The 23,789-nt window shown below is 47.6% G+C and overlaps 1 protein-coding gene across 2 annotated transcripts in view; it reads left to right on the forward strand.

Annotated features, from left to right (window-relative positions):
• Window positions 1-313: 313 nt before the first annotated feature.
• ARHGAP36 (Rho GTPase activating protein 36) overlaps window positions 314-23,789 on the forward strand; it is a 30,995-nt gene continuing 7,519 nt past the window's right edge. Inside the window, exons 1-2 of one of the 2 annotated variants that reach the window (XM_059158422.1) lie at window positions 314-495; window positions 23,186-23,344. In XM_059158422.1, the coding sequence (XP_059014405.1) occupies window positions 438-495; window positions 23,186-23,344 (217 nt within the window). In that variant the 5' untranslated portion in view covers window positions 314-437. Of the gene's footprint in view, window positions 496-22,990; window positions 23,345-23,789 lie in introns of those variants that run through there. The other variant, XM_059158421.1, reaches the window with a different exon arrangement.

Below are 23,789 nucleotides of genomic sequence, written 5' to 3' on the forward strand. Positions count from 1 at the left end.
GCCGGCAAACTCCTTGGGGCAGGCTGGCTTTTATGCACTCGATCGAGGGCTCCTGGGGGCAGAGCTCTCCCCTCCCACTCAGATTCGGGGCTCACTGGGGCTGAGGTTGCGTCTCCCCTCAGACTCGGGGCTCCCTGGGGTAGGGGCAGGGTCCCGCCCTCAGAGTGAGCTCCCGGGGACAGGAGCTGCATCCTGGCCTCCCTCCGGGTGGGGGAAGGGGCTGTGGGATCCGCAGCCTCTCCTCCGGCGGGAGGGTGGGGGTGCTCCCCTGAGGCCCTGCCCCCTTCGTGACAAGCCCGAGGTGTCCGGTGACCAAGACACTCCGAGCTGGGTGCAGGGTGCGGCTCAGGGCGTGGTCACCGGGGGCTACTTAGGGCGGCCCTGTGCGGGGACCGCGCGGAAGCCAGCTGCAAGGCGGCCGGCACTCGGCACGGGTCATGGCGTGGATCCTGGACTGCCTTTTCGCCTCGGCCTTTGAGCCCCGCCCCCGCCGTGGTGAGTGGGGCCCACGACTAGGGGGGCTGGGGTGCTCTGGCCCCGGGCGGCCGGCGCTGCAGCCCCGGCTGGGCGTCCTGGGGCTTGGCTCGCCGCCCCCTCGCCTCCCTTCCCCGCTGGCTTTTAGCTAATTGTTCCTGGCTCCAGGGACTGCCCCGTCGAGGCCCCGCATAAATCACCAGCTTTGCCGGGAACCGCGAGCAATCCCGCTAATGGCCCGGCGGGACTCTGGGCGAGCGCGGGGGCGGAGTCGCTGGCTCTGCCGTGCAGGGAGACTGCGGAGCCCTGGGGCCTCAACGCGCCGTCCCGCAACCCAAGGACCCTAAAGCCCCGAGGGGGAACGTCCCTGGCAGGGCGGTCAGGGCCCAGGGACTCTGAAGATGGGAGTGGAGGGGGTGTCCTTTCGTCTGAAGCTTGTCCCTCGCATCCCAGTCTCAACTACAGAATATCACCGTTGGCTCCTTACCGTCGTCGAATTCAACCCCTTCATTTAAGAGATGGCGACACTGAATCCCAGAGACGGCAAAGGCCTGCCCAAGGTCATATAAGGAGTTGGCAGCAAATCTGGTTCTGCTGAAGCCCTGCCAACAGCCCATTGCCCCAAACAGCCCAGGGTCGAAGACCGGAGGTCTTTAGTCTGGGTATTTCCTTGGGTGTCTGAAATCAATGCTCGGTTCCCCTTTGCCTGGGGAATCGAGGCCATAGGTGTGCAAAGATCACAGCACGGATCAAAATGTGTGGGTGGCATTTCACCTCTTTTCTGGAACGGCTTCTATGAGGCACATTTTGGAAACCGATTGTTTTTATTTTTCCTTAAAGTTTCAGGAGACTGACTTTTTTCTTTTTGAGATTTCCCAGGACCCCCACCCACACTGTCCTTCACTCCCCCTTGGTAGGCCCCACCCCTTCCAGGCTGCCACCTGCCCCCACTGCCACCTGTTTTTCCATAGTCTCCACCTCCAAAATCTATATTGGTGAGAGTGCGTCATTGGTCACCAGCCATAGACCAAACCTGGGGCTGTCTCTTCTTTCCTCTGCCCCCTCACGGGCGGGGGAGGAGAGGCAGGGAGAGGGTGGGCCTCAGCTAACTTATTTCAGCAAAAATTTGCTTTTAGTTCTTGTCAGCCTCAGCACCCTGCTGAGAATCATCCCAGGAGTCTGACATACTGTTAAGGGACTACAGCATGCTTAGCAAATTCAAGTACAGTCTCTGGCAAGCCTGAGAAGGAAAGAAAATTTAACTTTTTGTTCTGTATGTTCTTTCAGGTTTATGTGATCCTGATAAATTGGAATAAAGGGGGGAGGGAGTTTTATAAATGCCTTTTAAGGCCATATGGCTCAGGCACCCGATACCAAAAGGAGTAAGGGGGACCCTTCCACCCCTACCTGGTCTACAAGATTGTGGTGTGACTCCAATGAGATCAAGGATAAGATGGTTCCTTTATGAATACCCTATTGGGAGCGGGTTAGTATCACACAAGGAAGCCCACTCCCACCTAACAACATTCTTGTCCATTAGAATTTGAAGGCTTTTTCTTAAACCAAACCCAAATCTATGTCCTTCTGGCCCTGGTGCTGACCTTCATGATCCTTCCAAGGGAACAGCGCCAGCGCTCCCTGTTCCGCCACCCCCACTCACCCCGGTTCTTATCCAGGCCAAACCTCCCTAGTTCCTTCATCTGTATAACATGTGACATGGCTGCAAGTCTCCTACCCGCATCTAGCTGCTCTTCTTTGAACACTCTCCAACTTGTGAATGCCTAGTGATCTGGCCAAAAGAGGACTTCCAGCTGTGCCCCTGTAAATAGAGTCCTGGACGGCTGACTTTCCCTCTTTTGGAAACATTGCACTCATGGTACACAGATAAGTAGCCATAAATTCACACATATATACACATTTCCACACTTAACACATGCCCATATACAAATCACTAATGTGCAAACACACACGCTTCACATGCATAGCGTACTTTTCACACAGAGTACAATATGCCCACACCACACATGCACATTCTATACACAAATCCCATGGACATGCCACACAGTTCACACAAATAGTTTATTTTGAAAGTACTTTCGACTGAAGCTTCCTTAAAAAAAAAAAAAAAGAAGAGGAAAACCCAAGTTCTTTTTAGAGTCTCCATTCTGTATTTAGTAGGTGTTTGTGTTTGAACCCAAGTGCAAGACTTTAGATTTGCTACTGAATTTCCAGTCTGGTAAGACCTGTGTCCCCACATATGCTGGTGGCACACCACTGCCTACCCCAGCTCTAGTACTCATCCAATAGCAGCCAATTATCTATGACGCGCTTCCAAGATGCTGGGCCCTAGGCTCAATCCTTTATGTGTATGATCTCGTTTAAGTCACACAACATCACTCTGCAATAAGTAATTAGTCTTTGAGTACAGTTTTGTTTTGTTTTGTTTTGTTTTTTGACCAGGTAAGAACCCATTCATTGCATTCCCCCCTGACAAATGCCGTGTAACACGAAGCTTAATTATTGATATTCCATAGGGTTATAATTGCCCAGGGTGCTCCCTTCAGATGCCGTACAGAAATCCTCTGGCATCAGAGGTGGGGGAAAGTAGCTGGCCACCGACTGAAAAGAGTGGAGGAAGTATTCTAAATGTTCTTTAGACCACATATCCCTGCTTTCTGAGGAGACAGTTGGTATGTCAGAGTAATCTTTTGAGGTTGTCAGTGGACAATGGACAACCATACGAAGACATCTGGACAAGGCATCATTGAGATCTGGGAAGAATGGTGGCTTAGAAAGGTCTTCATTCCCAGAGAAAGGGACAGCAAAATTGATCCACTTGAACTTGTCTCTTCCAGTTTGCTTTTGGCATTGGATTTAGTCTCAGACAGTTGGGCTTCTGTAAAGCAGCCAAAACTCTTAAGCTGAAGGGACCTTGGGGCCCACTTTATATACAAATTTGATCCTTTCTTGGAGATGGGACCCAATCAATTTGCTATGACCAGGCCTGGTTGAACTGTAACAGGATAATTTTTCAGAGCTGGAGCAAGTTTGCCAGTGTGACAACCCACTCCCCTGGTCATGCTATCTGACTAGCACCCCCATTCACCAGTAGCAGGACTTCCCAAATTCCTTTGTAAATCATTTATTTGCACCTCAAAAGACATTTATCTGTAGGGAAAAAAAATGTGCCGCTCTTGAGCTTAGGTTCCTGGGTGAGCCCACTCTTTACCCACCAGGAGGCTAATATACAGAATCTGTGTGATGAAAACTGGCTGAAAATAAAACTTGCAAAAAGTACCTCAGACTCCAGCAGAAGAGCTGACATTCATCGAGCTTAAATATCAAATGACAAAAAGCTTATTGGGCATTGATAGAGAAGGACACCAGGTCCCTGAGGGTGATTATGGCAATGTGAAAGCAACATTGTTCCTTTGTTCACACTTATCTACTAAGATGACCTAAACATCCTACACTAGCGGAATGGTTAAACAGACTGGATGACATACCACTTATCAGACTAGTCTACAGCCATAAAGATGGTGTTCATGAAGACTATGTAGCAATGTGGGAAACAGTATGATTACAATTGTGTCAAGTATGCATTTTTGAAAGAGTGGAAGAAAATTCAGCAACAAGGTCAAGTAAGAGATTCTATGAAGTGGGGGTCAAAATAGTTATTTCTGTTTCTTAAAATCTTTATCAGGTTTGTTTTTACATCACTTTTGTAATTTAAAAATGTTTTCAAAAGGTTATTACAGGGCCTATGATATGCAAATAGTCCAGATGACAACCTAGAATCCCACTATAAAGTGTTTAAGGGCTTTTTTCCTTCAAATTTTAGTTTAAATGTAATTTCTAGATCAGGTCAGCTAAATGTGGTCTCCCTAATGACCATGAAGTGTCCTCTAAAACTGGGTGGGAAGAAGCAGAGCTGGTTTGTGTCCCAGGCCTGTTTTTGTAATGTTGCTGCGAGCAAGTTATTTAGTCTCTCTTCAAATGATGTAATAATGCCTACATTTCCAGGTTATAAATAAGAGTAATCATATTCATATGGTAATATCAATTACACTAAATATCCTCTATGGTTCAGGTATCAAAGATGTGCTTTCCTTCTCCAAATATTTACCATGGACCAGTCATTTTACATAAATGATCTCATTTAAAATTCATTACAACTCTATGAGGTAAGTATTATTACCAATATTTTAAAGACAAAAGCTCAAACACAAACCAAAAGAAGAAGAAGAAGAAGACGACGACGACAAAATCTCTGAGAAGTTAAGTAACTTGTTCACTGCCACACAGTGGCTGAGCAAGGATTCTGGCCCTGTTTGATGTGATTTCAAAGCTTGAGTGAGATTAAAAGAGAGAACATCTGCAGAGCTCCTAGCCCTGTGCTGATATACAACAGACAATTACTGGGTGGTCTGTATGAGGTTGCTACTGTTCCCTTGCCCAGAGTCCAAATTCTGGTCTCCGATCTATTTGATTACTTATAGATTCCTTTCTGCGAAGAAGTGCACATTTCAGCTGGAAGATGCAGTGCAAATACCACCTGTGTCCTCATTGCCGGGGCTCTGAGTCACTAGGAAACGCTTTCTGTTTCCTCCTGACAGTATCATTTGTTCTCACATGTATCAGCAGAAGTAGGTAGATGGCATGTTTGATGAGCCTTGGCAGCTACTGTCAAGTCTCAGATACATCTCTTGGAAACCACACGGCTTGCTCAGCATGGGTGCCCAATACCCAGCCACCAATAGGTCCCTGCACTCAGGGAAGCTTTGAAAGTGGCCAGGGACTATGCTAAACCCCTGGGTCGCCAGAGGTATGGTATGGCTGACCCTTCATTGCTTCTGCTCCCTCCTCCCTCCTCCAAGTAGAGGTGGCAGGGCCTCCTCAGAAGCAGCTGTGAGTAAGCACTGGAGAAGTTTTTCTAAATTCCTAAAACCTCAGAGGGACTCAAGAAGAAATAATGCTGCATGCTGGAGTCTGGGGGTCAGTGAGTGGTAGCATGCACATGCACGATGAATAAGAGGGGTGAGGGAGGGGAGAAGGTGAAAGCATCTTCCAGAGACTGGAAACGCCTGGAGCCCAGTCTCTCAGAGCTTTGTCTGGCCTCGAATCTCAGTACTTCTCTGCTTATTATACTTCTCTGGCATTATATCAACCCCCCATCAACTTTTTAACCTTCCCCTACCACCTCCTGCTTAAAATGCAGCTTTAGCTTGTAGTGACTTGCTTTTGTCTCTAGAGGGAGGCAACAGCACCAGGGAGGAAAGAGCACAGATGGGGGTCTTCTCTCACTTTACCATTTTTGGCAAAGGGTAGATTTTACTTCCCTTTAACTGAGCACAGATAAACAACTAATTGGAACTTTATTTGCGTGCTGCAAAGTTTATCTCAGAAAAATACCCATCATCTCTCTCCTCATCACCCCATCTATCTCCCAACTTTGGTGGCTACTAGAGAAAAGGTGGCCTTTGAAATCCCTTTTAATTTCTAAGGTAGCGGTGAATAAACAGAACAGGAATTGTGGGGGGGGGGCAGTTTAGCCAGGAAATAGTCACGCTGCAGTGAGGGTTGGGGAGTTCAGGACATAACTGGGGGCGGTGGGTTGGGGGGGGGGGAGTCTAGACATTGGGCAGGTAGTTTGAAACTTTCCTCCATGGAGTATTACCACTGAAACCTTGGTCTCATTAACACTGCCAGGAGAAACTGCAGAGTGAGAATTGGACTAAGGGTCCAGTTCTTCCCGGGCTGCATTAGGCTGATCAAAACATTGTCCTGAAAGAAGAGGGACTATTTCAAGAGTGTCAGACACATCAGTAATGAGGAAAATTGGCAGCTCAGTCAGGCAGCTTCAGTCTCTGAACAAAGTAGCTGAGACACTCAGGGCTATATAACGGGGAGGAGAGAGTGGTCGAGGGAGGGAATTAACCTCTTCTTGAATGTTTACTGTGCGTGTTAGGCATTTGGCTGGCACTGTCCACAGTCTACCCCTTTCAGTCATCCGAGCATTTCTAAGGCAGGTGATAGTATCTCCAATTTACAGATGAAAAAAACAGATTCAGAGAGATGAACTAGCTGTCCCAAGATCACACAGCAAGTAAGCAATGGAGCTGGGATATAAACTTAAAGCTTTCTCACTCCTAAGCTCCTCTGCTCCCATGGAAAAGGTGAAGATTCTCATAGGTAAAGGGCTTTACTCTCATGGGGAAACTAAGATCTCTCTCCTCAATAAAATTCACACTAGTGCCTTGCCCCTACAGGTTATTTTAGTATGAAAACAAGCAAATTTCTGTTTACCTTTGGGAGTAATGGGGGTTATTAGAGCATTTCTCCACCTTTACAATTCCCCATGTAATCCTCATGTTATGAACTCCAAAGAGAGAGAGATGTATAGTGGGAATTTTAAGCTCCAAGTAGTGTGTGTGTGTGTGTGTGTGTGTGTGTGTGTGTGTGTGTGTGTTGGGATGGGAGGCAGGAAGAGAACCTTAGAAGAGGGAGAGACTCACAGGAGTGACTTTGAGGAAGTGCAGGTGAAGCCGGTATATTCAGAAGAGGTGTCAGACTGGCCCACAGTAGCAGGAAAGCCAAATGTCTGAGACTAGATGGTGGGAGACGCCGAAGTTTCCCTCAACTCCTCATATGGGCGGTGAGTGACTTAGACTGGCCTCTCTATCATCCTCGCTTCCCTTTTTTTCAAAAGGAAACTTTCTGGCTACATATTAGTTTAGGCAATGTTTTTTTTTTTTTTTTTTCTGCCTGCCCAGGATGAGGTGCTGACCCAGACCCAGCTTGGCAGAAGCTTTATGGGTGTTCCAGCTGCTTTCCCAGTGCACACCAGGCTCATTTGTGCCAGTCGAAAGGGCGCAATAATAACAGCAGCAATTTAATCGTGCTTCTCTCTTCCCCCCTGAAAAGTGGTGAAGTGACTCACCACAGTTCAATTGTCCCTCTCTATCCACCCCCTGACCCCTTCGCAGCAGTCTAGGCTGGTTCCCCGGGGGCTGAGCTGGAAGCCGTGACTGGCCTGACACCCCCCCAATAAATGTGTTTCCCCAAATGCAATGTATTGTTTTAATTTGGATTTCTCCTATGAAGCTGCTTGGAAAGCATTAGACCAGCATGAACCCCATTAGGCAAGTACAGTGCTCCCCACCAAACATGAATAATACAAAATGGGGCCATTCGGGAATCTTTTCTCCCGGAGGGGGGGGGGGGTCTGCTTGTTTTTCTATGTGCAGCTTCATATGAAGATGCCTATTCTGTTTGAAATTCATTGCATACCAAGTTCTGGTGGTAATGCTGTAAAAACAGATCTGGGGGAGCTGTGAAATCGTTCCCTCACTCCATCCTGACCCCTCACCTTCTCCATACCCAATTCTCCTGATCTTATGGCTAGAAAATACTCATTCTCTGATCTTTCTTTCAGCACCAGCCTAAGGAGAGCTCCCAGAACTAGAACTGGTGAGATGCTTATGAGCCTAGAGTAATTAAAGATTTTGAGGTGTCAACAAAGCAGGTAATTAGGTGGAGAAGGTATCAGCTGTCTGAGAGACAAAAAAAGTAATTATGCTGAACACTCTTGGTGCTGTCAGTAAACTCAAAAGAAAGATTTGTTAGGAAATGATACTGTTTGATAGAGATTTCAATGCCTAGCAAGAATCAGAAGGCTCTTGGTGAGGCTGCCTGGTATAGAAGAAAGGATTGGGGAACATAGCAAACCTGTATTTAAATACCAGCTCCACCTTCATCTGGCTGTGTGATCTTGGGGAAGTTACTTAACTTCTCTGAGCTTGATGTGTGATGTGTAAAATAGCAATAATCATAGCTCCACGTACCCCACAGAGTCATTGGGAGGACTCAAGAAGGTAATGCATGTAAGAGCACTTAGCCTGATGCCTGGTGCACAGTAAGTGCTTAATAAATGGTAACATTATCATGATGATCACTACTATTATTCTTACTATATACCGGGCATTCTCTACAGGAGCTCAGAGTTTAAAAGGAGAGACCAATAGTTGCAGTACGATCATGTCATGAGAAATAAGAAGAGGTAACTGTGGTGGCTCAAAGGAGGGAGCCCTCAACTGGGAGGGAGGGGTACAGAAAAGCAGAGAAAGATTTGTGACTCTTAGGTTAAGTCTTACAAAAATTAAGTAGGAGCTTGTCAGGAGGCCCAGGGGGAAAGGGATAACAGGCAACTGGATTTGCCCACACAAAGCCAAGGAGGTGTGAAACAGCAAGGCCCTGAGCAAATAGTTGGGCTCAGCTAGCAAGGACTGGGATGTCCTGGTGGGGGAAGGGTTGTTGGGCAAGTGACCAAGAATCTCTCCAGTTTACTCCCACCAGCCCCTGCACCTCGCCCCTAGGTGGCCTACCTGGCCAGTCACGTGCAGCGCCCTCCTCTTCTTTCCTCTAAGCAGCCAGGTAAGCTCACTCCCTGCCCCAGCGGGCCTGGAGGGCACCAGCCAGGGGCAGGCAGACCCAGACAGGACAGGTCAGGCCAGAGGACGACCCTGCCCCAGTCGCGGGCCGGTCCTCCTTCCTTGTCCACCACCCCCAATTAAAAACAAAACAAAACAAAACAAAACCACCAAGCACACAGTCACTTGGATTCTCTAGACAACCCTGCTCTCTCACACACCGTACTCACAGACTCAGGCCGCAACCCCACTCCAAAATACACATGGTCTCCAACCCTTCATCTGAACACATGCACTAGCCACATGCGTCCCCACCACACACATGAACACATCACACCCAAAGACCCACACACCCTACGCCTTCATGCACATGAACCTTTGAACACACACCTTAAGGAAGCCCACATAAAGACATCTCGCTCATGAACTCACACGTTATACACTCCAACAAAGGCTCCCTGTAAACTCATATTGCATAGCACATCTAAGGGTAAACACCAAACACACGTATGCACACGAGGTTCAACAGGCACACACATGCACACTACACACATATACACACTCACCACAGCACGGCCACAAACTCCGGCAGAAACCATACATCAAACACACCCACATCCAGATCGCACCTACATAGTCACACTATAATCAAGCACAAACGTACAATCTACAAGCGTGCACACACAAACACCGCACAAAACACACACTCCATGTCCTAGCGCAAACCAAATACACTCCACACCAAGCACTCGGGTTAAAACGTGCGCCGCGCACACACACCCCACAACCAGCCACATACCGAACGCACACACAGACGAACAGCACCAGCGCGCGCGCGCGCACACACACGCGTACATGCATACATACACACACACACACAGCCCGCCCCTCCTTCCCGCCGGGCGGAAGAGTAGGGGGCGAGGAGGGGAGGAGGGGAAGGAAGGAGCGGGGAGCGATGGGCTGGCCAGGCAGTGCAGGCATAGACGCTTTTTTCCTTTGACCTGAGGTGTTGCCCCCTTAACACTCCCCTTAACGCGCCTGTTCCCCCGTCCCAAGCAAAGGGGTAGAGTTGGGTCCAGGCAGGATCTGGTCGCAACCCGGGAAAACTGGAAGGTCTGGGGAATCCGCCGGCGGGTGGAGAGCGTGAAGGCTTCGCAGGGACCCTGCTTCCGCGTATAAACGACCCCCCGGGTGGCTCCTCCTCCTGCACCATCCCCCCAGACCCCTACACCGCATTGACCTTTGCCCCCCCAAGGGGTGTTTTTAACTCCCCTCCCTGAAAGAGTGGACAACTGTTAGGGGTGGAGGGCTTTAATGGTTTGAAGAAGTAAGGAGTTGATTTCTGCAGAGAAGCTTCTTGCGAAACCTGTCCTAGCCTAACTTGAAGACGTCTCTTAATGGAGAACTCACTATTTTGCAAAGCAACTAATTTTCTGCATAAAAATCACTGACCCCGCGCTGGACACATAGTAGGACACATAAATGTTCCTCCCTCCCGCTTCTGTCACCAAATCTGGTAGAGCTATCTGCAGCCCGCACCAGCCCGTTACAGCTCTTGGGCAACCGGTGAGTTTTTTTGTGTTTTGTTTTTTTGTTTTCTTAGTGCACAAGCAAGCCCTCCTGAGGACGGCGGCCAAGGCCAGGGAGCCACTGGCGGCAGGGGGCGGTAGAGTCGCCAAAGGTGCTTTGTACTCCTGGCAAGGTAGCCCCTGCAGGGAGCTCTGGGATACAGGCTACAGAGGTCACTCCAGAAGGCTCGCGGCCAGACGACCATTTGGCTCCCGTTGCTTGCTTTCCTCCTTTCGGTTGAGATGCGCAGCGGGTGGAGGAGAGGTGGAGGAAGAGGCTCTGCCCCCTGCCGCGCATTGTGTAAAGCGCGGTGCCCAGGCTTCCGAGACTCGTTAGAGTTCGAATCCCTACTCTGTGGGGTAGCTGACTAGCTTAGCAAGTCCCTCAATTAGATCGGCGGGGTGGTTGTGAAGTTGGAAGGAGGAAGCGCAAGCAAAGTGCTTATCCCGGATAAGATCTGGAAGATCTCCGTTCCTTGCCAGGCCCTCCTCCTCTCCCCAACCTTCATCAAAGATAAAGCTTTGAAAGTTTGAGGCATCGAGAACTCAGAGGGAGGGATATGTGGCTCCCAGATGATGCCCCCAAGCCAGGCCAGAAAGCCAGAGGACGGACAGTGGCATTCAATTATGTAAGCCACGGTCTGTGTTTAAGGGAAAAGCTTGCATCAGTGATTTTAGTGACGCCACTCGGGAGTCTTAAGACATTCCAGGTCACAGACCCAGTCCTTGGGGCAGCGGTGAGGCCCTTCTGCCCATCACCTCCACTCCTCGCAGGTACTACCTATTTTATTTCTACCCCTGTTCTCCTCCCTTCCAAGTAGCTGTGTTACTCTTTTCAAAAAACTTGTGGTGAGCCCTCAGTGGATGCCAGGGACATCTCCTCCTACCTGGGTGCCTAGCACAGTGCGCGGCACAGCGCTGTGGCTGTATACAGGCGGCAAAGACATGTCCTGGGTAAAATCTTTTGGAAACGCCGAGACCTGAGGGCACCAAAGGAGTTATCATAAGGAATCCAGAGAGAGGATTCCTGAAGTGGCACCCCAGGCACTGTGGGGAGGAAGAGAATGAAGGCTTTGGGGGAGGGGGCTCTTCCTTTCCTCCTCAAAGTGGTCCATTTCTAAGCCTGCCTGGAAGGGTGTTGTTCCACTGCTTCGGAGGTTTCTGCGGTCAATTAAGAAGAAAGCCTCTTTCCTGGAGGGCAGAGGCCCTGGCCAGCTAGAGGGTGAGTCACTGTCTCAGAGCTGAGCAGCAGAGGTGGCGCTAAAGTGGCAATGAATCACTCCAAGATGACATGGGGAAATTACCTGAGTGAGGATGAGCAGGTGGATGAAGCAGAAGCCCGAGCCCTTGGGACTGGTGCTAAGTGGTAGTCACTATATACAGACGCATAGAACCGGCTCCTAACCCACTTCCCTGCTTCCACTCCAGCTGGGTCCCCAAGGAAAGCCTTGGCAGCCTTCTCAGAGGAGGAAGTAAAGTGGAAAGCACCCTTCTTAGGGGGGTGTTTGGGATACCTGTGTTCTAATCCTGAGTCTGCTGCTTGCTATGCAACCTTGGGAAATCTCTTTTCCCTCCTGTGTCCAACACCGGAAGGAAATTCATGAGGTAAGGGTCTCTGTGCCAGGCCATGTGCTAAGTATTTTACTGATGTTATTTCACATGCTCTTTCCCACAAGCTATAGGGTGACATTTACTCCCCCATTTTGCACATGAGAAAATGGACACGGAGTGATCTTCAGTGATCTACCTTTTCACTAATATATCACGCAGTATTTATGTATTTATGTTACCAAGGTGATCACTATAACCCAAGCCAACAATCTGCTGTTTTTCTGCATAAATCGGCTCCGTGTGCACTCGGGTTCAAATCATTTCTCCCAACTGCTCCCAACATCGACCTGTGATGCTTTCCTGACAAGGCAGTTGGCTATCTGAATGGGTTTCTCTCTTCATCTTCTGTGACACCCACCCACTCTTAACTAAAATTTTTCTGTGGTGTGTTAGTCTAAGATCCCACATTAGAAAGCAAGCATCACCAGGAAGATGCACCCCAATATCAGTCCTGTATCACAAAGGTGGGGGAAGTGGCTTAGGATGCAGCAGTGTGGAGGGGGGGCAGAGCTGCCAGGGCCAGAAGGAGGGGCTACAGAAAATTCCAACGGAGGGGTGGGGGGGGGAAGAGAGAAAGAGAGAGAGAGAGAGAGAGAGAGAGAGAAAGAGAGAAAGAGGGAGATGCCAGGACAATTTGGACCAGCCTCAAATTGCCACTCCCTTCCTTTCTCCCCCTCTCTTGATCTGGTGCTCTAGAATGTACAAAGGGGGAGCACCCAACCCATTTTCTGCAGGAGGAGAGGGAGAGATCCTCTTCTTCTACGGAAAGGAAAACTGCCCTGAGCATTCAAATTACATTCCTTTTTTGGGTAAGATTTATTGAATAACTGCGGGGGGGGGGGGAGGTGGGGGGAGGAGGAGGAGGAGGAAAAGAGAGCATCTTCCTGGTCCTAATGGTGGTGAGGTGGTACTTCAAGTGCAAAGAGCCCCACCCATGCTGCTACTGGAGCCAGAAGCTCTCTCCCTTTGCTAGGGCATAAGAGAGACTTGCCACTGGGCTTCTGGATCTCACTTCCAATCCAGGTCCCTGAGAGCAACCTCCCTGAACCTTTGGGGAGTCATCCTTGTCTCCCTGGTCTGCCCCAGTATCTGTGTCCACCTGGAGTCAGCATCTCCCCGCTTTCCTCTCCCCTCTCTTTCATTCCTTCTCTACTTTGCCCAGGCTTTGCTTCCTGCTCCTTCCCTCTTGCCAGGGTCACCCATAGTCTCTGGCATTCTTGACTCTACTTTCTTTTTCCATTCCTGTCCCTCTGCATCAACAACACCTTCCCTTTGTCCATTCACTTTGTCCAGGAGAGGAGAAAATCCAATTGGGAGGGGGTGTAATTGCATATTTGAAATTCTCCCCACTTGAGAGCTTGTGTTAATAAGATCGAATTATCCTTGTTGCATCAGATGTGAAAATTTAGTACTTGGGAATATTATATTTTTGCTTGGTTGAACAGTGATTTGTACATATAAGTGCTGGGCTGCAGATTGAAAGGGCAGCATTTTTGGAAGAGGTATTAGAAGGTAAGATGTTTTGGGCAGGTGTGAGTGCCTTCTGATTTTGCAAGGTGCCAAGGAGGTACAGAAAGAAAGATGAAGACTATGGTTTTGTGTATATGTGTTGTGGGGGTTGGGGGGAGGGCGTTACTGAGGCCATTCTCATCCAGGTGGGTAGAGGACTTTGCGAAGTCAGCTTCTGTTTGCTCTTGCACTGGACTTTGAACAAAATGACCTTTTTGCCTCTGAGGTTGCAAGAGCAAAGGCCCTGGACAAGATGGGAAACAAGGAGCTGGAAGCATGAGGCAAGGAGGGGAGGGGGTTATTGCTGATGCAGCCCCTGAGTGCAAAGGGCCAACCAGAGATGTCCCTTGCCCTCCAGTGCCAGACAAATAAGGCCAGAGGGGAAGCAGTGAAAGGGAGCAAAAAGTGTGCTGAGCTTCGATCCTGGAGTTCTGGGTCTTCCTCTTGATTCTGCCACTAATTATCTCTGTGCCCTTTGGTAAGTTTCTTAGCCATCTAAACCTCCACTTCTGCCTTTCCTTCTCCTGTAATGTGAGATTGTGTGGCATGGCTAGGGGAGGGCAAATTTGCAAAGCCCTCAGAGGAAGGGACCCTTGGGCTGAATCTTGAAGGAGAGATCAGCTTTGAATTAAAGGAGAGAAGATTGTGGGGTACAGGGAGAAACAGTGGGAGTAGCCCAGGGAATTTAGCAAACAGGTATGCGTAAGGCAATCAGCTGGCTGCTGCGTGGAAAATTGCTATGAATCAGCCCCTGCCCCACCGCGGAAGGCTTAACAGAGAGTGGGGGAATCCGAGCCGCTGAGCTTAGCGCTCGCTGAGCCTGCAGCAATTCGTCCCAGGACGGGCTGTGGCCGAGCCGCAGGACTGACCAGCGGGTCACGCAGCCACTCATTCCCTGGCCGGACCAGGAGAGTCGCCAAGAGGTAGTGCAGGGGCAGAGCCCCAGGGGCTTGAATGCAGCCCAACGAGGGTGGGGAGGCGAGGGTCGTCCAAGGGAGGACCCGACGTGAGGGAGGGAGAGGCAGCCCGCAAGTGCTCACAAGTTCTAGGTTTCTGCGTTCAATGTTCAGACCTCGAGCTCCAGAGCAAGATTGAATCTTTCGCATTCTTAGCAGGGAGTGGAAGCTGAGAGGGGTCTTTGCGCGCCGCGCGGCTTTGTTTAACTTCGTAGCTTCTGCGTTCTCTCAAGCCACATCGGGGCGGGACGCGTGTGGCGCACCCCGGCCGGAAGGCCGCGCTCTGCGGCACGGTGGCAGCCAGAGGCCCAGGCAGAGGGCACAAAGGCCACGCCAGGCCGGGTCTCCTCTCTGTCTTCTTCCCCCTCCCTCCACCGTCACCGAGCGCGGGGGGTGAGGGGGGTTGGGGGGGGGGGCAAGGGGGGGTGTGAGTCAAGGGCAGACAGCGGAGCTGCGGCTCCAGGAGGGAGAGACTGGGAGACCCGCTTAGACTCCTCTCCTCTCAGGAGCATTTAGGCCTGCGGAGGACTAGGGGCGCCCTTGCTTCACAGCTGTGGACAGCAGCAGTATGGCCCCGTGTCCTGGAGTTGGTGAAGTCCTATGGAAGTATCAAGGACTCTGCAGACTTGAGAGTTGTGTTTCTGCCGTGCTCTTAGATAAACAGGATGATAATAAATTACCCCAGTCGTGTTTCGGCTTAGAGATGCTCACCGACTTTCGCAAGGCCACTCAGCTGCCTAGTAACTGGGCAGGCCTCCTGATTCCTGGTCGAGGATTTTTTGTTTTTGTTTTTTTTTCACTGCATCATAGCTGAGAGGGTGGTCTAATTTTGAAGAGGGGATAGATAGTTAGACATTTAAAAAAATATGGTTATTTTAATGTACTTTTAAAATACCATTCTTAGAATGACAGCTACCTGAGAAAACATCTCCCACAGCCCCAATTCTCTATGACAGCCACTTAGACAGGATTTTGAGAAAGAAAACTGGCAGCAAATTGGGTGCTTATTGGGGGAGGGTACCATCAAAGGAGATGAGAGGCAGGTTGGGGGTGGGGAAACAAAGATGAGGAAAACACATCTCAGCACAGAGTCTGAGAAGAACTTTATTCTAGAAGTTTCCTTCCTAGGGGTCTGTTCAGATAGTGTGAGGGAGTGTCTCCATTGGTCTTTTCTGTCTCATGCCCACTCTGTAGAAGCCCCAGCTGTGGTCTGCAGGTACAAATGCTTGATGGCAGAGTCTTATTTCTTCTCTCTGTTGTAGCGAATACATTCTGTGTGTCTAAATATACATATGTGAAAGAGCTTGAGGGTGTGTGTGTGCATGGATGTCTATGGGAGTGAATGCAATGTGTTTGAAAGGGAGTGTGTCCTAAAGAGGAGTCTTCCTAGTGCTAGTGGACCTGAGGAAATAGTCAATTCTTATTATTCTTTAAAGGAAAAAAGGAGAGGAAATCTATTTAAAACAGTGTAGGGAAGAATGATACTAGACCTGTGGGCCTTTCTCGACAGACCTGCAGGGTCTTAACGTTTATGTGACTTCCAACTAGCCTGCAAGATCCCAAGGGCAGAAACTGGGGCTTTCCACTCCAGATGACTCCCCACTTTCTTCTCCCATACCTAGCATGGATGGCTTGCACACTGTGCTGGGGAAGCCAAAGGTGGGGCCTAAATCCTCTTGGTGGGCCAGTTCATTTTTTCTATGCTTCACAGCCATGACTAACCCCTGTGCCCCCCTCACGCAGAGTTGTCTTGCATCTCTGATCACTGAAAGACACAGTGAAGAAGCAGTTTAACTCGTCCCCTCTAAAAGTGTGCCTCCTGCTGACAAGTCCTCACCTCGGTACAGCACTGTGTCTTTTGGAGGATTTTTTCCTTCTGCCCTGTCTTTTATTTAATCTTTACCACAGTCACAGCTAATAATTACGATGATTCTTATTTTGTAAGGTGATGGAGCTTGAGGCTCAGAAGCACGAGATGATTTGCTACGGGTCACTTGGTTAATGAGTGCGTGAACTTACATGTGGCGAGGCTGGGATTTGAACCCATGTTCCAGTCTAGATCTCAGGACCTTTCCAGGAGGGCATCCTCTCAGCTCAGGAGTAGGCCAGTGTGAGGGATGTGATGGGAGGAACACACAGGACCTTTGGTGCCCTTTCCCTCTATCTACTCTTTCCCTCTATCTTTCATAATAGTCTTTTTCTGAGACAGCTCTCTCATCATCACCATCACCATCATGATTTTATTTACTCTCATCATCACCATCACCATCATCATTTTATTTATTTTAGCCAACAATCAGTCGATCAACTGATCTTTGTAATCTATCTCTACTCTCATTTCCCAAGAATAGTGTGTATAAATAAGACCTTAGAAATCTAGCTGCGTTCTTAGGAAAGAATGTAGTCACAGTTCAGACTGTCCCAGTTCTGGACAGCAGACGAACAACCAAGAAATACCATGATTTGGTGGGAAGGCAAGACCTGGCCTGAGGATAGGTTCGGACAGTTGGTTCTCAGATCGGATTTTTCCATAGCTTTTTTCGTGCAACTTCACGCAAGTCACAACCTCTCCCGAGTTTGTTGTTATCTGTAAAATGGGGAAACATAATACCCCACCTCCCTCCTTTCCAGAGGTTGTTGTGAGAATAAAATAGCATGATTCATTTATCCATGAATCACGAATAGCTGTTTCTGTTTTAATTACAAGACTTTTATGTTCTTTCAAATCCCTCAAAGTTCATAATCCTATGATTCACCTAAGGAACACTTGTTGCACACCTACTGTGTGATGGGGCCCAGAGATAATGGGCATATTGAAAGCTTTTGAGAAAATGAAAACACGAGGCAAATTAGATATTTAAACGCAGGTTGCCTCCTATTGATGGAACATTTTATGTTTTACTTTTTTGACCATGACATACAAGAAGCAGCAACCGAAAGGGGAAAACAGACAGTGTGACATGGCTTGTGATGCCAGCACTATTATGCACTCTGACACATTCCGCAGATAATAGTGAGAATACCTGTAGTTCCTTGTATTTGGTGTCGCATCACCGTGTTTACACTATCATTTGGGATATTTGAGGCATAAACATTGCCTTTCAATATCCTGGGCTGTAGTGGTTTCTTTAGCCAATAACATTTTAAAAAGGGCATCCCACACTCTATAGAATGATGACTGTACTGTTTTTTACAAAAAGCTTGTGATTTGTGGTGGTTGTCTGCCTTCAGAGGTGACTTCCCCTGGTTTATGGAATCAAACTTTGATTATGTGTCCATTATTTTGATTTGGGTAGTTAACCATTTGTTATTTGGCAGCTATTAAGAGTAAGGGTGGATGGAGCAGTGGAGAAAGCTCTAGGACTGAGAAGAGGTAGCTTCTTGTCTAGATTCTGCTGTCAGATTGCTGTGTGGCTTTGGGCAAATTTCTGTCCCTCTCTGAAAATCAGTTTTCTGAACTGTGGAATGGAAGCTTTGGACTAGGTGATGGCTAAGGTCCTTTTTCTCTCTGATCCAGTCTAATACACTAAGTAGTTCCTGAAAATTCCTTTTTTCTTCTTCTGAAGCCAGAGCTTTTCTCACTATATTTTAACAGACTACCTCCATTTTATGAGCTTCTACTATGGTATGATGGGCTGACTCTACGTATTGAAGAACACTGTCCCCAAATTTAATTATCCTGGGGCACCATCACTGCATAGGAGAAAATGAGCCATTTTGTTCATCACAACTGCAGCCTTTGCTGAAATGGACGTTATAGGATAACAACTTAAAGACTAACTCATTAAAGCTCAGGGATGGATGAGGTATTGTGCCAGCAAACCAAAGTGGTACCCAAATGTTTTCATCTAAAAACCTGAATCTCTTTCCCATGTTGCGATATGTTAATGGGGATGTCTTCATCCATTGTCACTGCCTGTGGACGTTTGAATAACCCAGACGCAATGCCTGTCTCATCCACTATTGATTCCTCAAACTCTGAGGAGCAATCAGAGGCTTGGAACAAAATTCTGATGGTGCCGTAAAGTGTCTACTTTATAAGGATTCAAATGATGTAATCAGTGCAGTCCCTGCTTTTATTCTCATAGGTGTTTATTAGTGAGCACTCTGCCACCCCCAACTATTTGATGGTAGCAATGGAGTAAATTAGTCCTCCAAAATGTGAGGGCTGTGGATTTATGCTTCCCTGAAAGCATTCCTGTCCTCACAATGTCAAAGTGGGTGACCTTTCTGATGTTAATTTGTTTCTCCATCTGTGCTATGTGTTTCAAGAGGACGTGAGGAACAGGCTTGGTGCCACTTATGTGTGTTTCTCTTTTTTGTATTGTTGGAGACTTGCTCTGGGTGTCCCTCTGCTCTGTTCAAACTCTCTCCTTTGGCATCTGCTAATATCCTAGCCCTTTGACTGATCTAAATATAATTATGCCTTCTTTTGCCAGTGACAATGTAAAATGGGATGTTTGAAAGAAAAATACATTTTGAGACATATAGGCACTTTACTAACCTGAATAATAGCATTTGAAAAATGGACCTATGCAGTTAGTTTTCCAAAATTTTGTAAGATAGTTGTTGTTTTTTTGACGACTTGCCCCTGATGCCATTGGGGATTGAAGAAGAAATATCTATTCCCAACAGTCTCCCAAGATCTCTTTACCTGTTTTAATTTAATTCAAATTTAGTAGAGCTTGACAGAGTAGGATGTACTCATTGATGCAAATTCTAATTTTATGTAATTACTTTTGATACCTGATATTTTCTGGTAAACTCGGGCCCTTTGCAAATAATCTTCAAGAGCAACATGTTTATTAAAAGCTGATGCTAAATATCACACATATATTATTCATTTAATTCTCACACAACTACTGAAATGGGTATTGTATCATTTCCCCACTTTATAGAGGAAGTCATTGAGGCTCAGAGAACTCAACTGATTTTCTTAAGGCCACACAGCTAAGAAATTGTAAAGCTCTGCTTTGCACTTAGCTCTAACTCTGGGGGCCACTACAGTTACATGTCTAAGGATATTGTTTTTGCAAATGTTTTGAATTCTAGGCTGAAATTTAGAGGTCCTGCTTTCCCCCTTCCTACTGTATTTTTGGATGTCATGGTCACTTCAGGCCAGCCCCATGACATGCTGAAGGGGGGAAGGGGAAGACACTTTGGAGCCAGAGAGATTTCTTGGCACTTTGTTCCCTGTGAGGAGCTTGGAAAACCAAGTCCAAGGACAAGTATTCAGATCTCAAGAACCTGCTATGTACCCACGTCTCTTGGTGATGTTGAAGCCTGCTTACTTGTCTTCCTCCCCACCCTTTCCATCTGCTTCCTGTCTGGGCACACTGGCCTCGCTAACTCTGCTTCTGTCTTGAATTCTCCTGGTGCCTTGAGAGACTTGAAGGCAAGCAAGACAGTGTCAATTTTACTGGCAAAACTGCAGCATATGATTGCTCTGAAGTTTAGCCCTCTATCTTTGAGCAGGAGGCAATGACAAACGGTTTATTCTAAGGCCTTTGATTTCCTTTGTAATTGTAAGCATCCAGGCTGACTCATCTCTCAAAGGCTTTTCTCTCTCTCTCTCTCTTGGCTGGTGTTGTTTTGAGGTTTTCTTGTTTGTTCTTACCTTATTTTGGGGGGAGAGAGGGGTTGATTTTCATCTTGATTTTTGGGTTAAAGAACCAGCCTACTCTTTGGATGACCAGATCTGGGAAGCCTTAGAAGAAGTAGCTGAAGCTCCAAAGCAGGTACAAAAATGTCTGAATTGGGGCAAGGGGAAAAGGGGCAAGGGGAGGAAAGGGAAGAAAGAGGGAAAAGTGGGGGGAAGCAATGGGGGAAAAGGGAGGAAGAGAGAAAAGGAGGAAAGAGGAGAAGAGAGGAAGGGGGGAAAGGGGGGAAAAGGGAGTAATGTCAGAGAAATTCAGAGCCAGGTTGTATGTGTCAGGATGAGACCCTGGGCTAATAGGTTCTGAACCTGCTAGAGATTCAGTCTGGGGCTGAGGTGGGTGCGGTGCATGTCTCTTTGGTTAAAATGATCATTTTTGTGGATACAGTTTGGCGGGTGGGCTTAGGCATTCACCTTGGGTCCAGGGGATGGTGCTTTGCACTTGAAGTAGCTTTAAAAAAACATCCATGCTAAGGATGTTCCTCCTAACTCAGTTCTGAAGCCATAGAAAGACTCCTTGTCTTTTTCCATACTGCACTTCAGTTACCTGGCAGGAATTTATTATTGACGTGCATGACTTTGGCCATTAAGGAAAGTGGGCAAAAGAGAATTTTGGAAACAGAAGAGGGGTAGGATTTTTGTGGGTCTGTAGGTTTGTGTGTTTCTTTGGAACAGAGCTCATTTATTAGATTATTGGATGACAGACTCCTCCCTACTTTTCTCTGTTAAAGCCACATTCCCTGCTCTTTGGAATTTAAGGTTCCCCCCAACTCAATTATAATATATAGAGTATTACCATAAAACTCCATGGCAAACGGGAGCTCAGAAAAAAAGATGGCATGTGACCACTTCCTTTCTTGTCAAAAGGTCTAATTCCCCCAAATTATCTTCTCTGTCAAGAACCAGCACCCACTCACTCACCCAAACCATAACTTAGGGAAACCGTAATAAAAAGAAAAGAATTTGGAACAGCTCCAAGAGCTGTTCCAAATTCTTTTCTTTTTATTACGGTTTCCCTAAGTTCCTCAATTCTACCCATAAAACCCATCCCCTGCCCCAACCCAGTGACACTGACTTGTATCAGCATCCCTTTGCGTCTTGGCTGATCTACCTACTTCAGACTCTACCCAAACCAGGCTTTTCACTGCTCCCTGTGCTTTTTCCAACTGCAGCGCTGACTCTGTCACTCCCCAGTAAAAACTCTGCAGTAGTTCCCTACTGCCTTCAGGAGAAGGGCCAGCTCCACAACGTGGCTTAAGGGCCATTCCTGAGCTCATCCCTGCCTAAGCAGATTTCTCTCCTTCCATCCCCTTTAGACAGCTTTAAGAATGTAAAACCTCTCTGCCTTTGCACAAGCTGATCTCTTTCTGGACGTTCCCCACCACCATGTCTCCTTACATGTCTCCTCCTTTCTGCTCTCACAGTACTTTGTTTATATCTTGGCCACTGACTTATCACAAAGTTTGGTAAATTGTTGCCACCCTGTGTGTCTCCTTCACTGCACTGTTAGATCTTTTATGAAAAGAGTTGTATTATCTTGCTCATAGTTGAATCTTTAGTGCCTGGCACAAAGTGGGCAGTTCATACAAATTTTTAAAAAATGAATGAATGAAAGAACAAGTGAGTAGAGGAGGCCAGGATGTGCAGGAAAGAATGTTCTATGGGGTTTAGGGAGATCCCCACTGGGGGATCCTAGGTAGCCTGGGAGCAGTCTGAGATAGTGGAAACCATGGAGAAGGGACATATAAAACAAGTTTGCCAATAGACTAAGACAAACTTCGGTCTGATCACCAAACCTGGAGTAGGGAGTCCCACTAGAAATGGCCTCAAAATGATGTTTGTTTGTTTTGGTACAAACTGATGTTTTGTTCATGAAAAAAAAAATCATATAATCAAGTTGTACAATTTTTGGTAAATAGAAAAAAGGTAAAAGGCAAACAAAATCTCACCACGTAATACGGATGCTGTTCTTACTGGGGTGCATTTCTTTCAGTCTTTTATTTTTATGCATGTTTTTCTTCACATGGTTGTAATCATAATTAATACAGTTCTATATTTTGTATTTGTTGTTTAAAAGCTCTTTGTAAGCCTCACTTTAACGATTACATAATTTTCCAGACTGTGGTCATTCCATAATTTATATAACTAGTCTTGTTGCTGGCCTAGCTTTCCCCCCTTACATGTTTTCTTGTTATGGCTCATGTACATATAGTTTCTACTGTCCAAAGTAAGATTTCATTAGGATAGATTCCTAGAAGGGAATTACTGGGTCAAAGGGCCTGGGGATGATGTTTGGCTCCATACTTATGTGTCCAGTTTGCTTTCTGGAAGAGCTGTGCAAATTTTCAGTGCTCCTAACCTAGATGGATGTGCCCATTTCATCCAACCTGGCCAGCATAGAATAGTATCATTAAAAAATAAAAATGAACTCCATCACTGTTCTAATTAATTGATGGAAAATATTACCTTATTCTTGTCTCAGGGTACATTTTAAAATTATAGATAAGGTTGGTTGATTTTTCTTTCTAATCTTTTTTTTTCCTTCTTTTTTCTTTTTTTCCTTTTCTTTCTTTTGTTTTCAGAAAACCGGTTTTCTGGTGGGTTTTTGTTTTTGGGTTTGTTTTTTTTTTTTTTTTTTTTGGTTTTGGTTTTGGTTTTTTTGCCTAATTAGGTTTTCTCTTTTCCGGACTGTCGGTTCAGGGCTGATTTTTTTTTTTTTAAGCTTTTTTTTTTTTTTTAAATAAGCAACCAGAGGCAGCTCTCCTTGAGGGCGAAGCCGCCTCCCAGTCTTCCCTCCCCCTTTGCCACCCTCTCCACCCCCCACAGTTCCTTCCACCAGGTCCAGTGACAGTTGGATGATGCAGCCTTGATAATCCTCCGATTCCAGAATGGGCGGCTGCATTCCTTTTCTGAAGGCAGCAAGGACACTGTGTCCCAGAATTATGCCCCCTTTGCTGTTATTGTCCGCTTTCATTTTTTTAGTGAACGTCCTGGGAGGAGCCCCAGGACACAATCCGGACCGCAGGACGAAGATGATATCAATACACAGTCTGTCGGAGCTGGAGCGTCTGAAGCTGCAAGAGACTGCTTACCACGAACTCGTGGCCAGACATTTCCTCTCTGAATTCAGACCTGACAGAGGTGAGCCGGCCCGGAGCACGGCGTCCCCGCCTTCGGGCGAGCGGACCCCCGGGCGACATGGGCAGAGTCTGGGGTCCAGGAGGGTGGGAGGGGCTCCCGCTCCCGTCGCCGGCGCCCAGCCCGCCGAGGAAGCGGGAGTTGACAGGTGTCTGAATAGTGGGAGACGTCAAGATTAGTTGAGTTGGGTTGAAGCCTGGGGGGCTCGAGGGGCGGTCAGCCAGCCAGGTGGACGGAGGGCAGGTGAAGAGACTGACGCACCAGGTGCGGTGCGCGAAAGAGTCAGAGGGAGGCGGTGGCGCAGAGGGACACTCTGAGCAGGTACCAACACGCACAGAGACCGCGCGCTCGAGAGACGGCGAGTTCAGGGAGATACCGAGGCAGTGGGAGAGACAAGCGCCAATCCGGGCGCAGAGCGGGAGGGCTGTGCGGGCGCCGGAGCGTGGCG

Source organism: Mustela lutreola, chromosome X, assembly GCF_030435805.1.
Source record: "Mustela lutreola isolate mMusLut2 chromosome X, mMusLut2.pri, whole genome shotgun sequence".
Lineage (NCBI taxonomy): Eukaryota > Metazoa > Chordata > Mammalia > Carnivora > Mustelidae > Mustela > Mustela lutreola.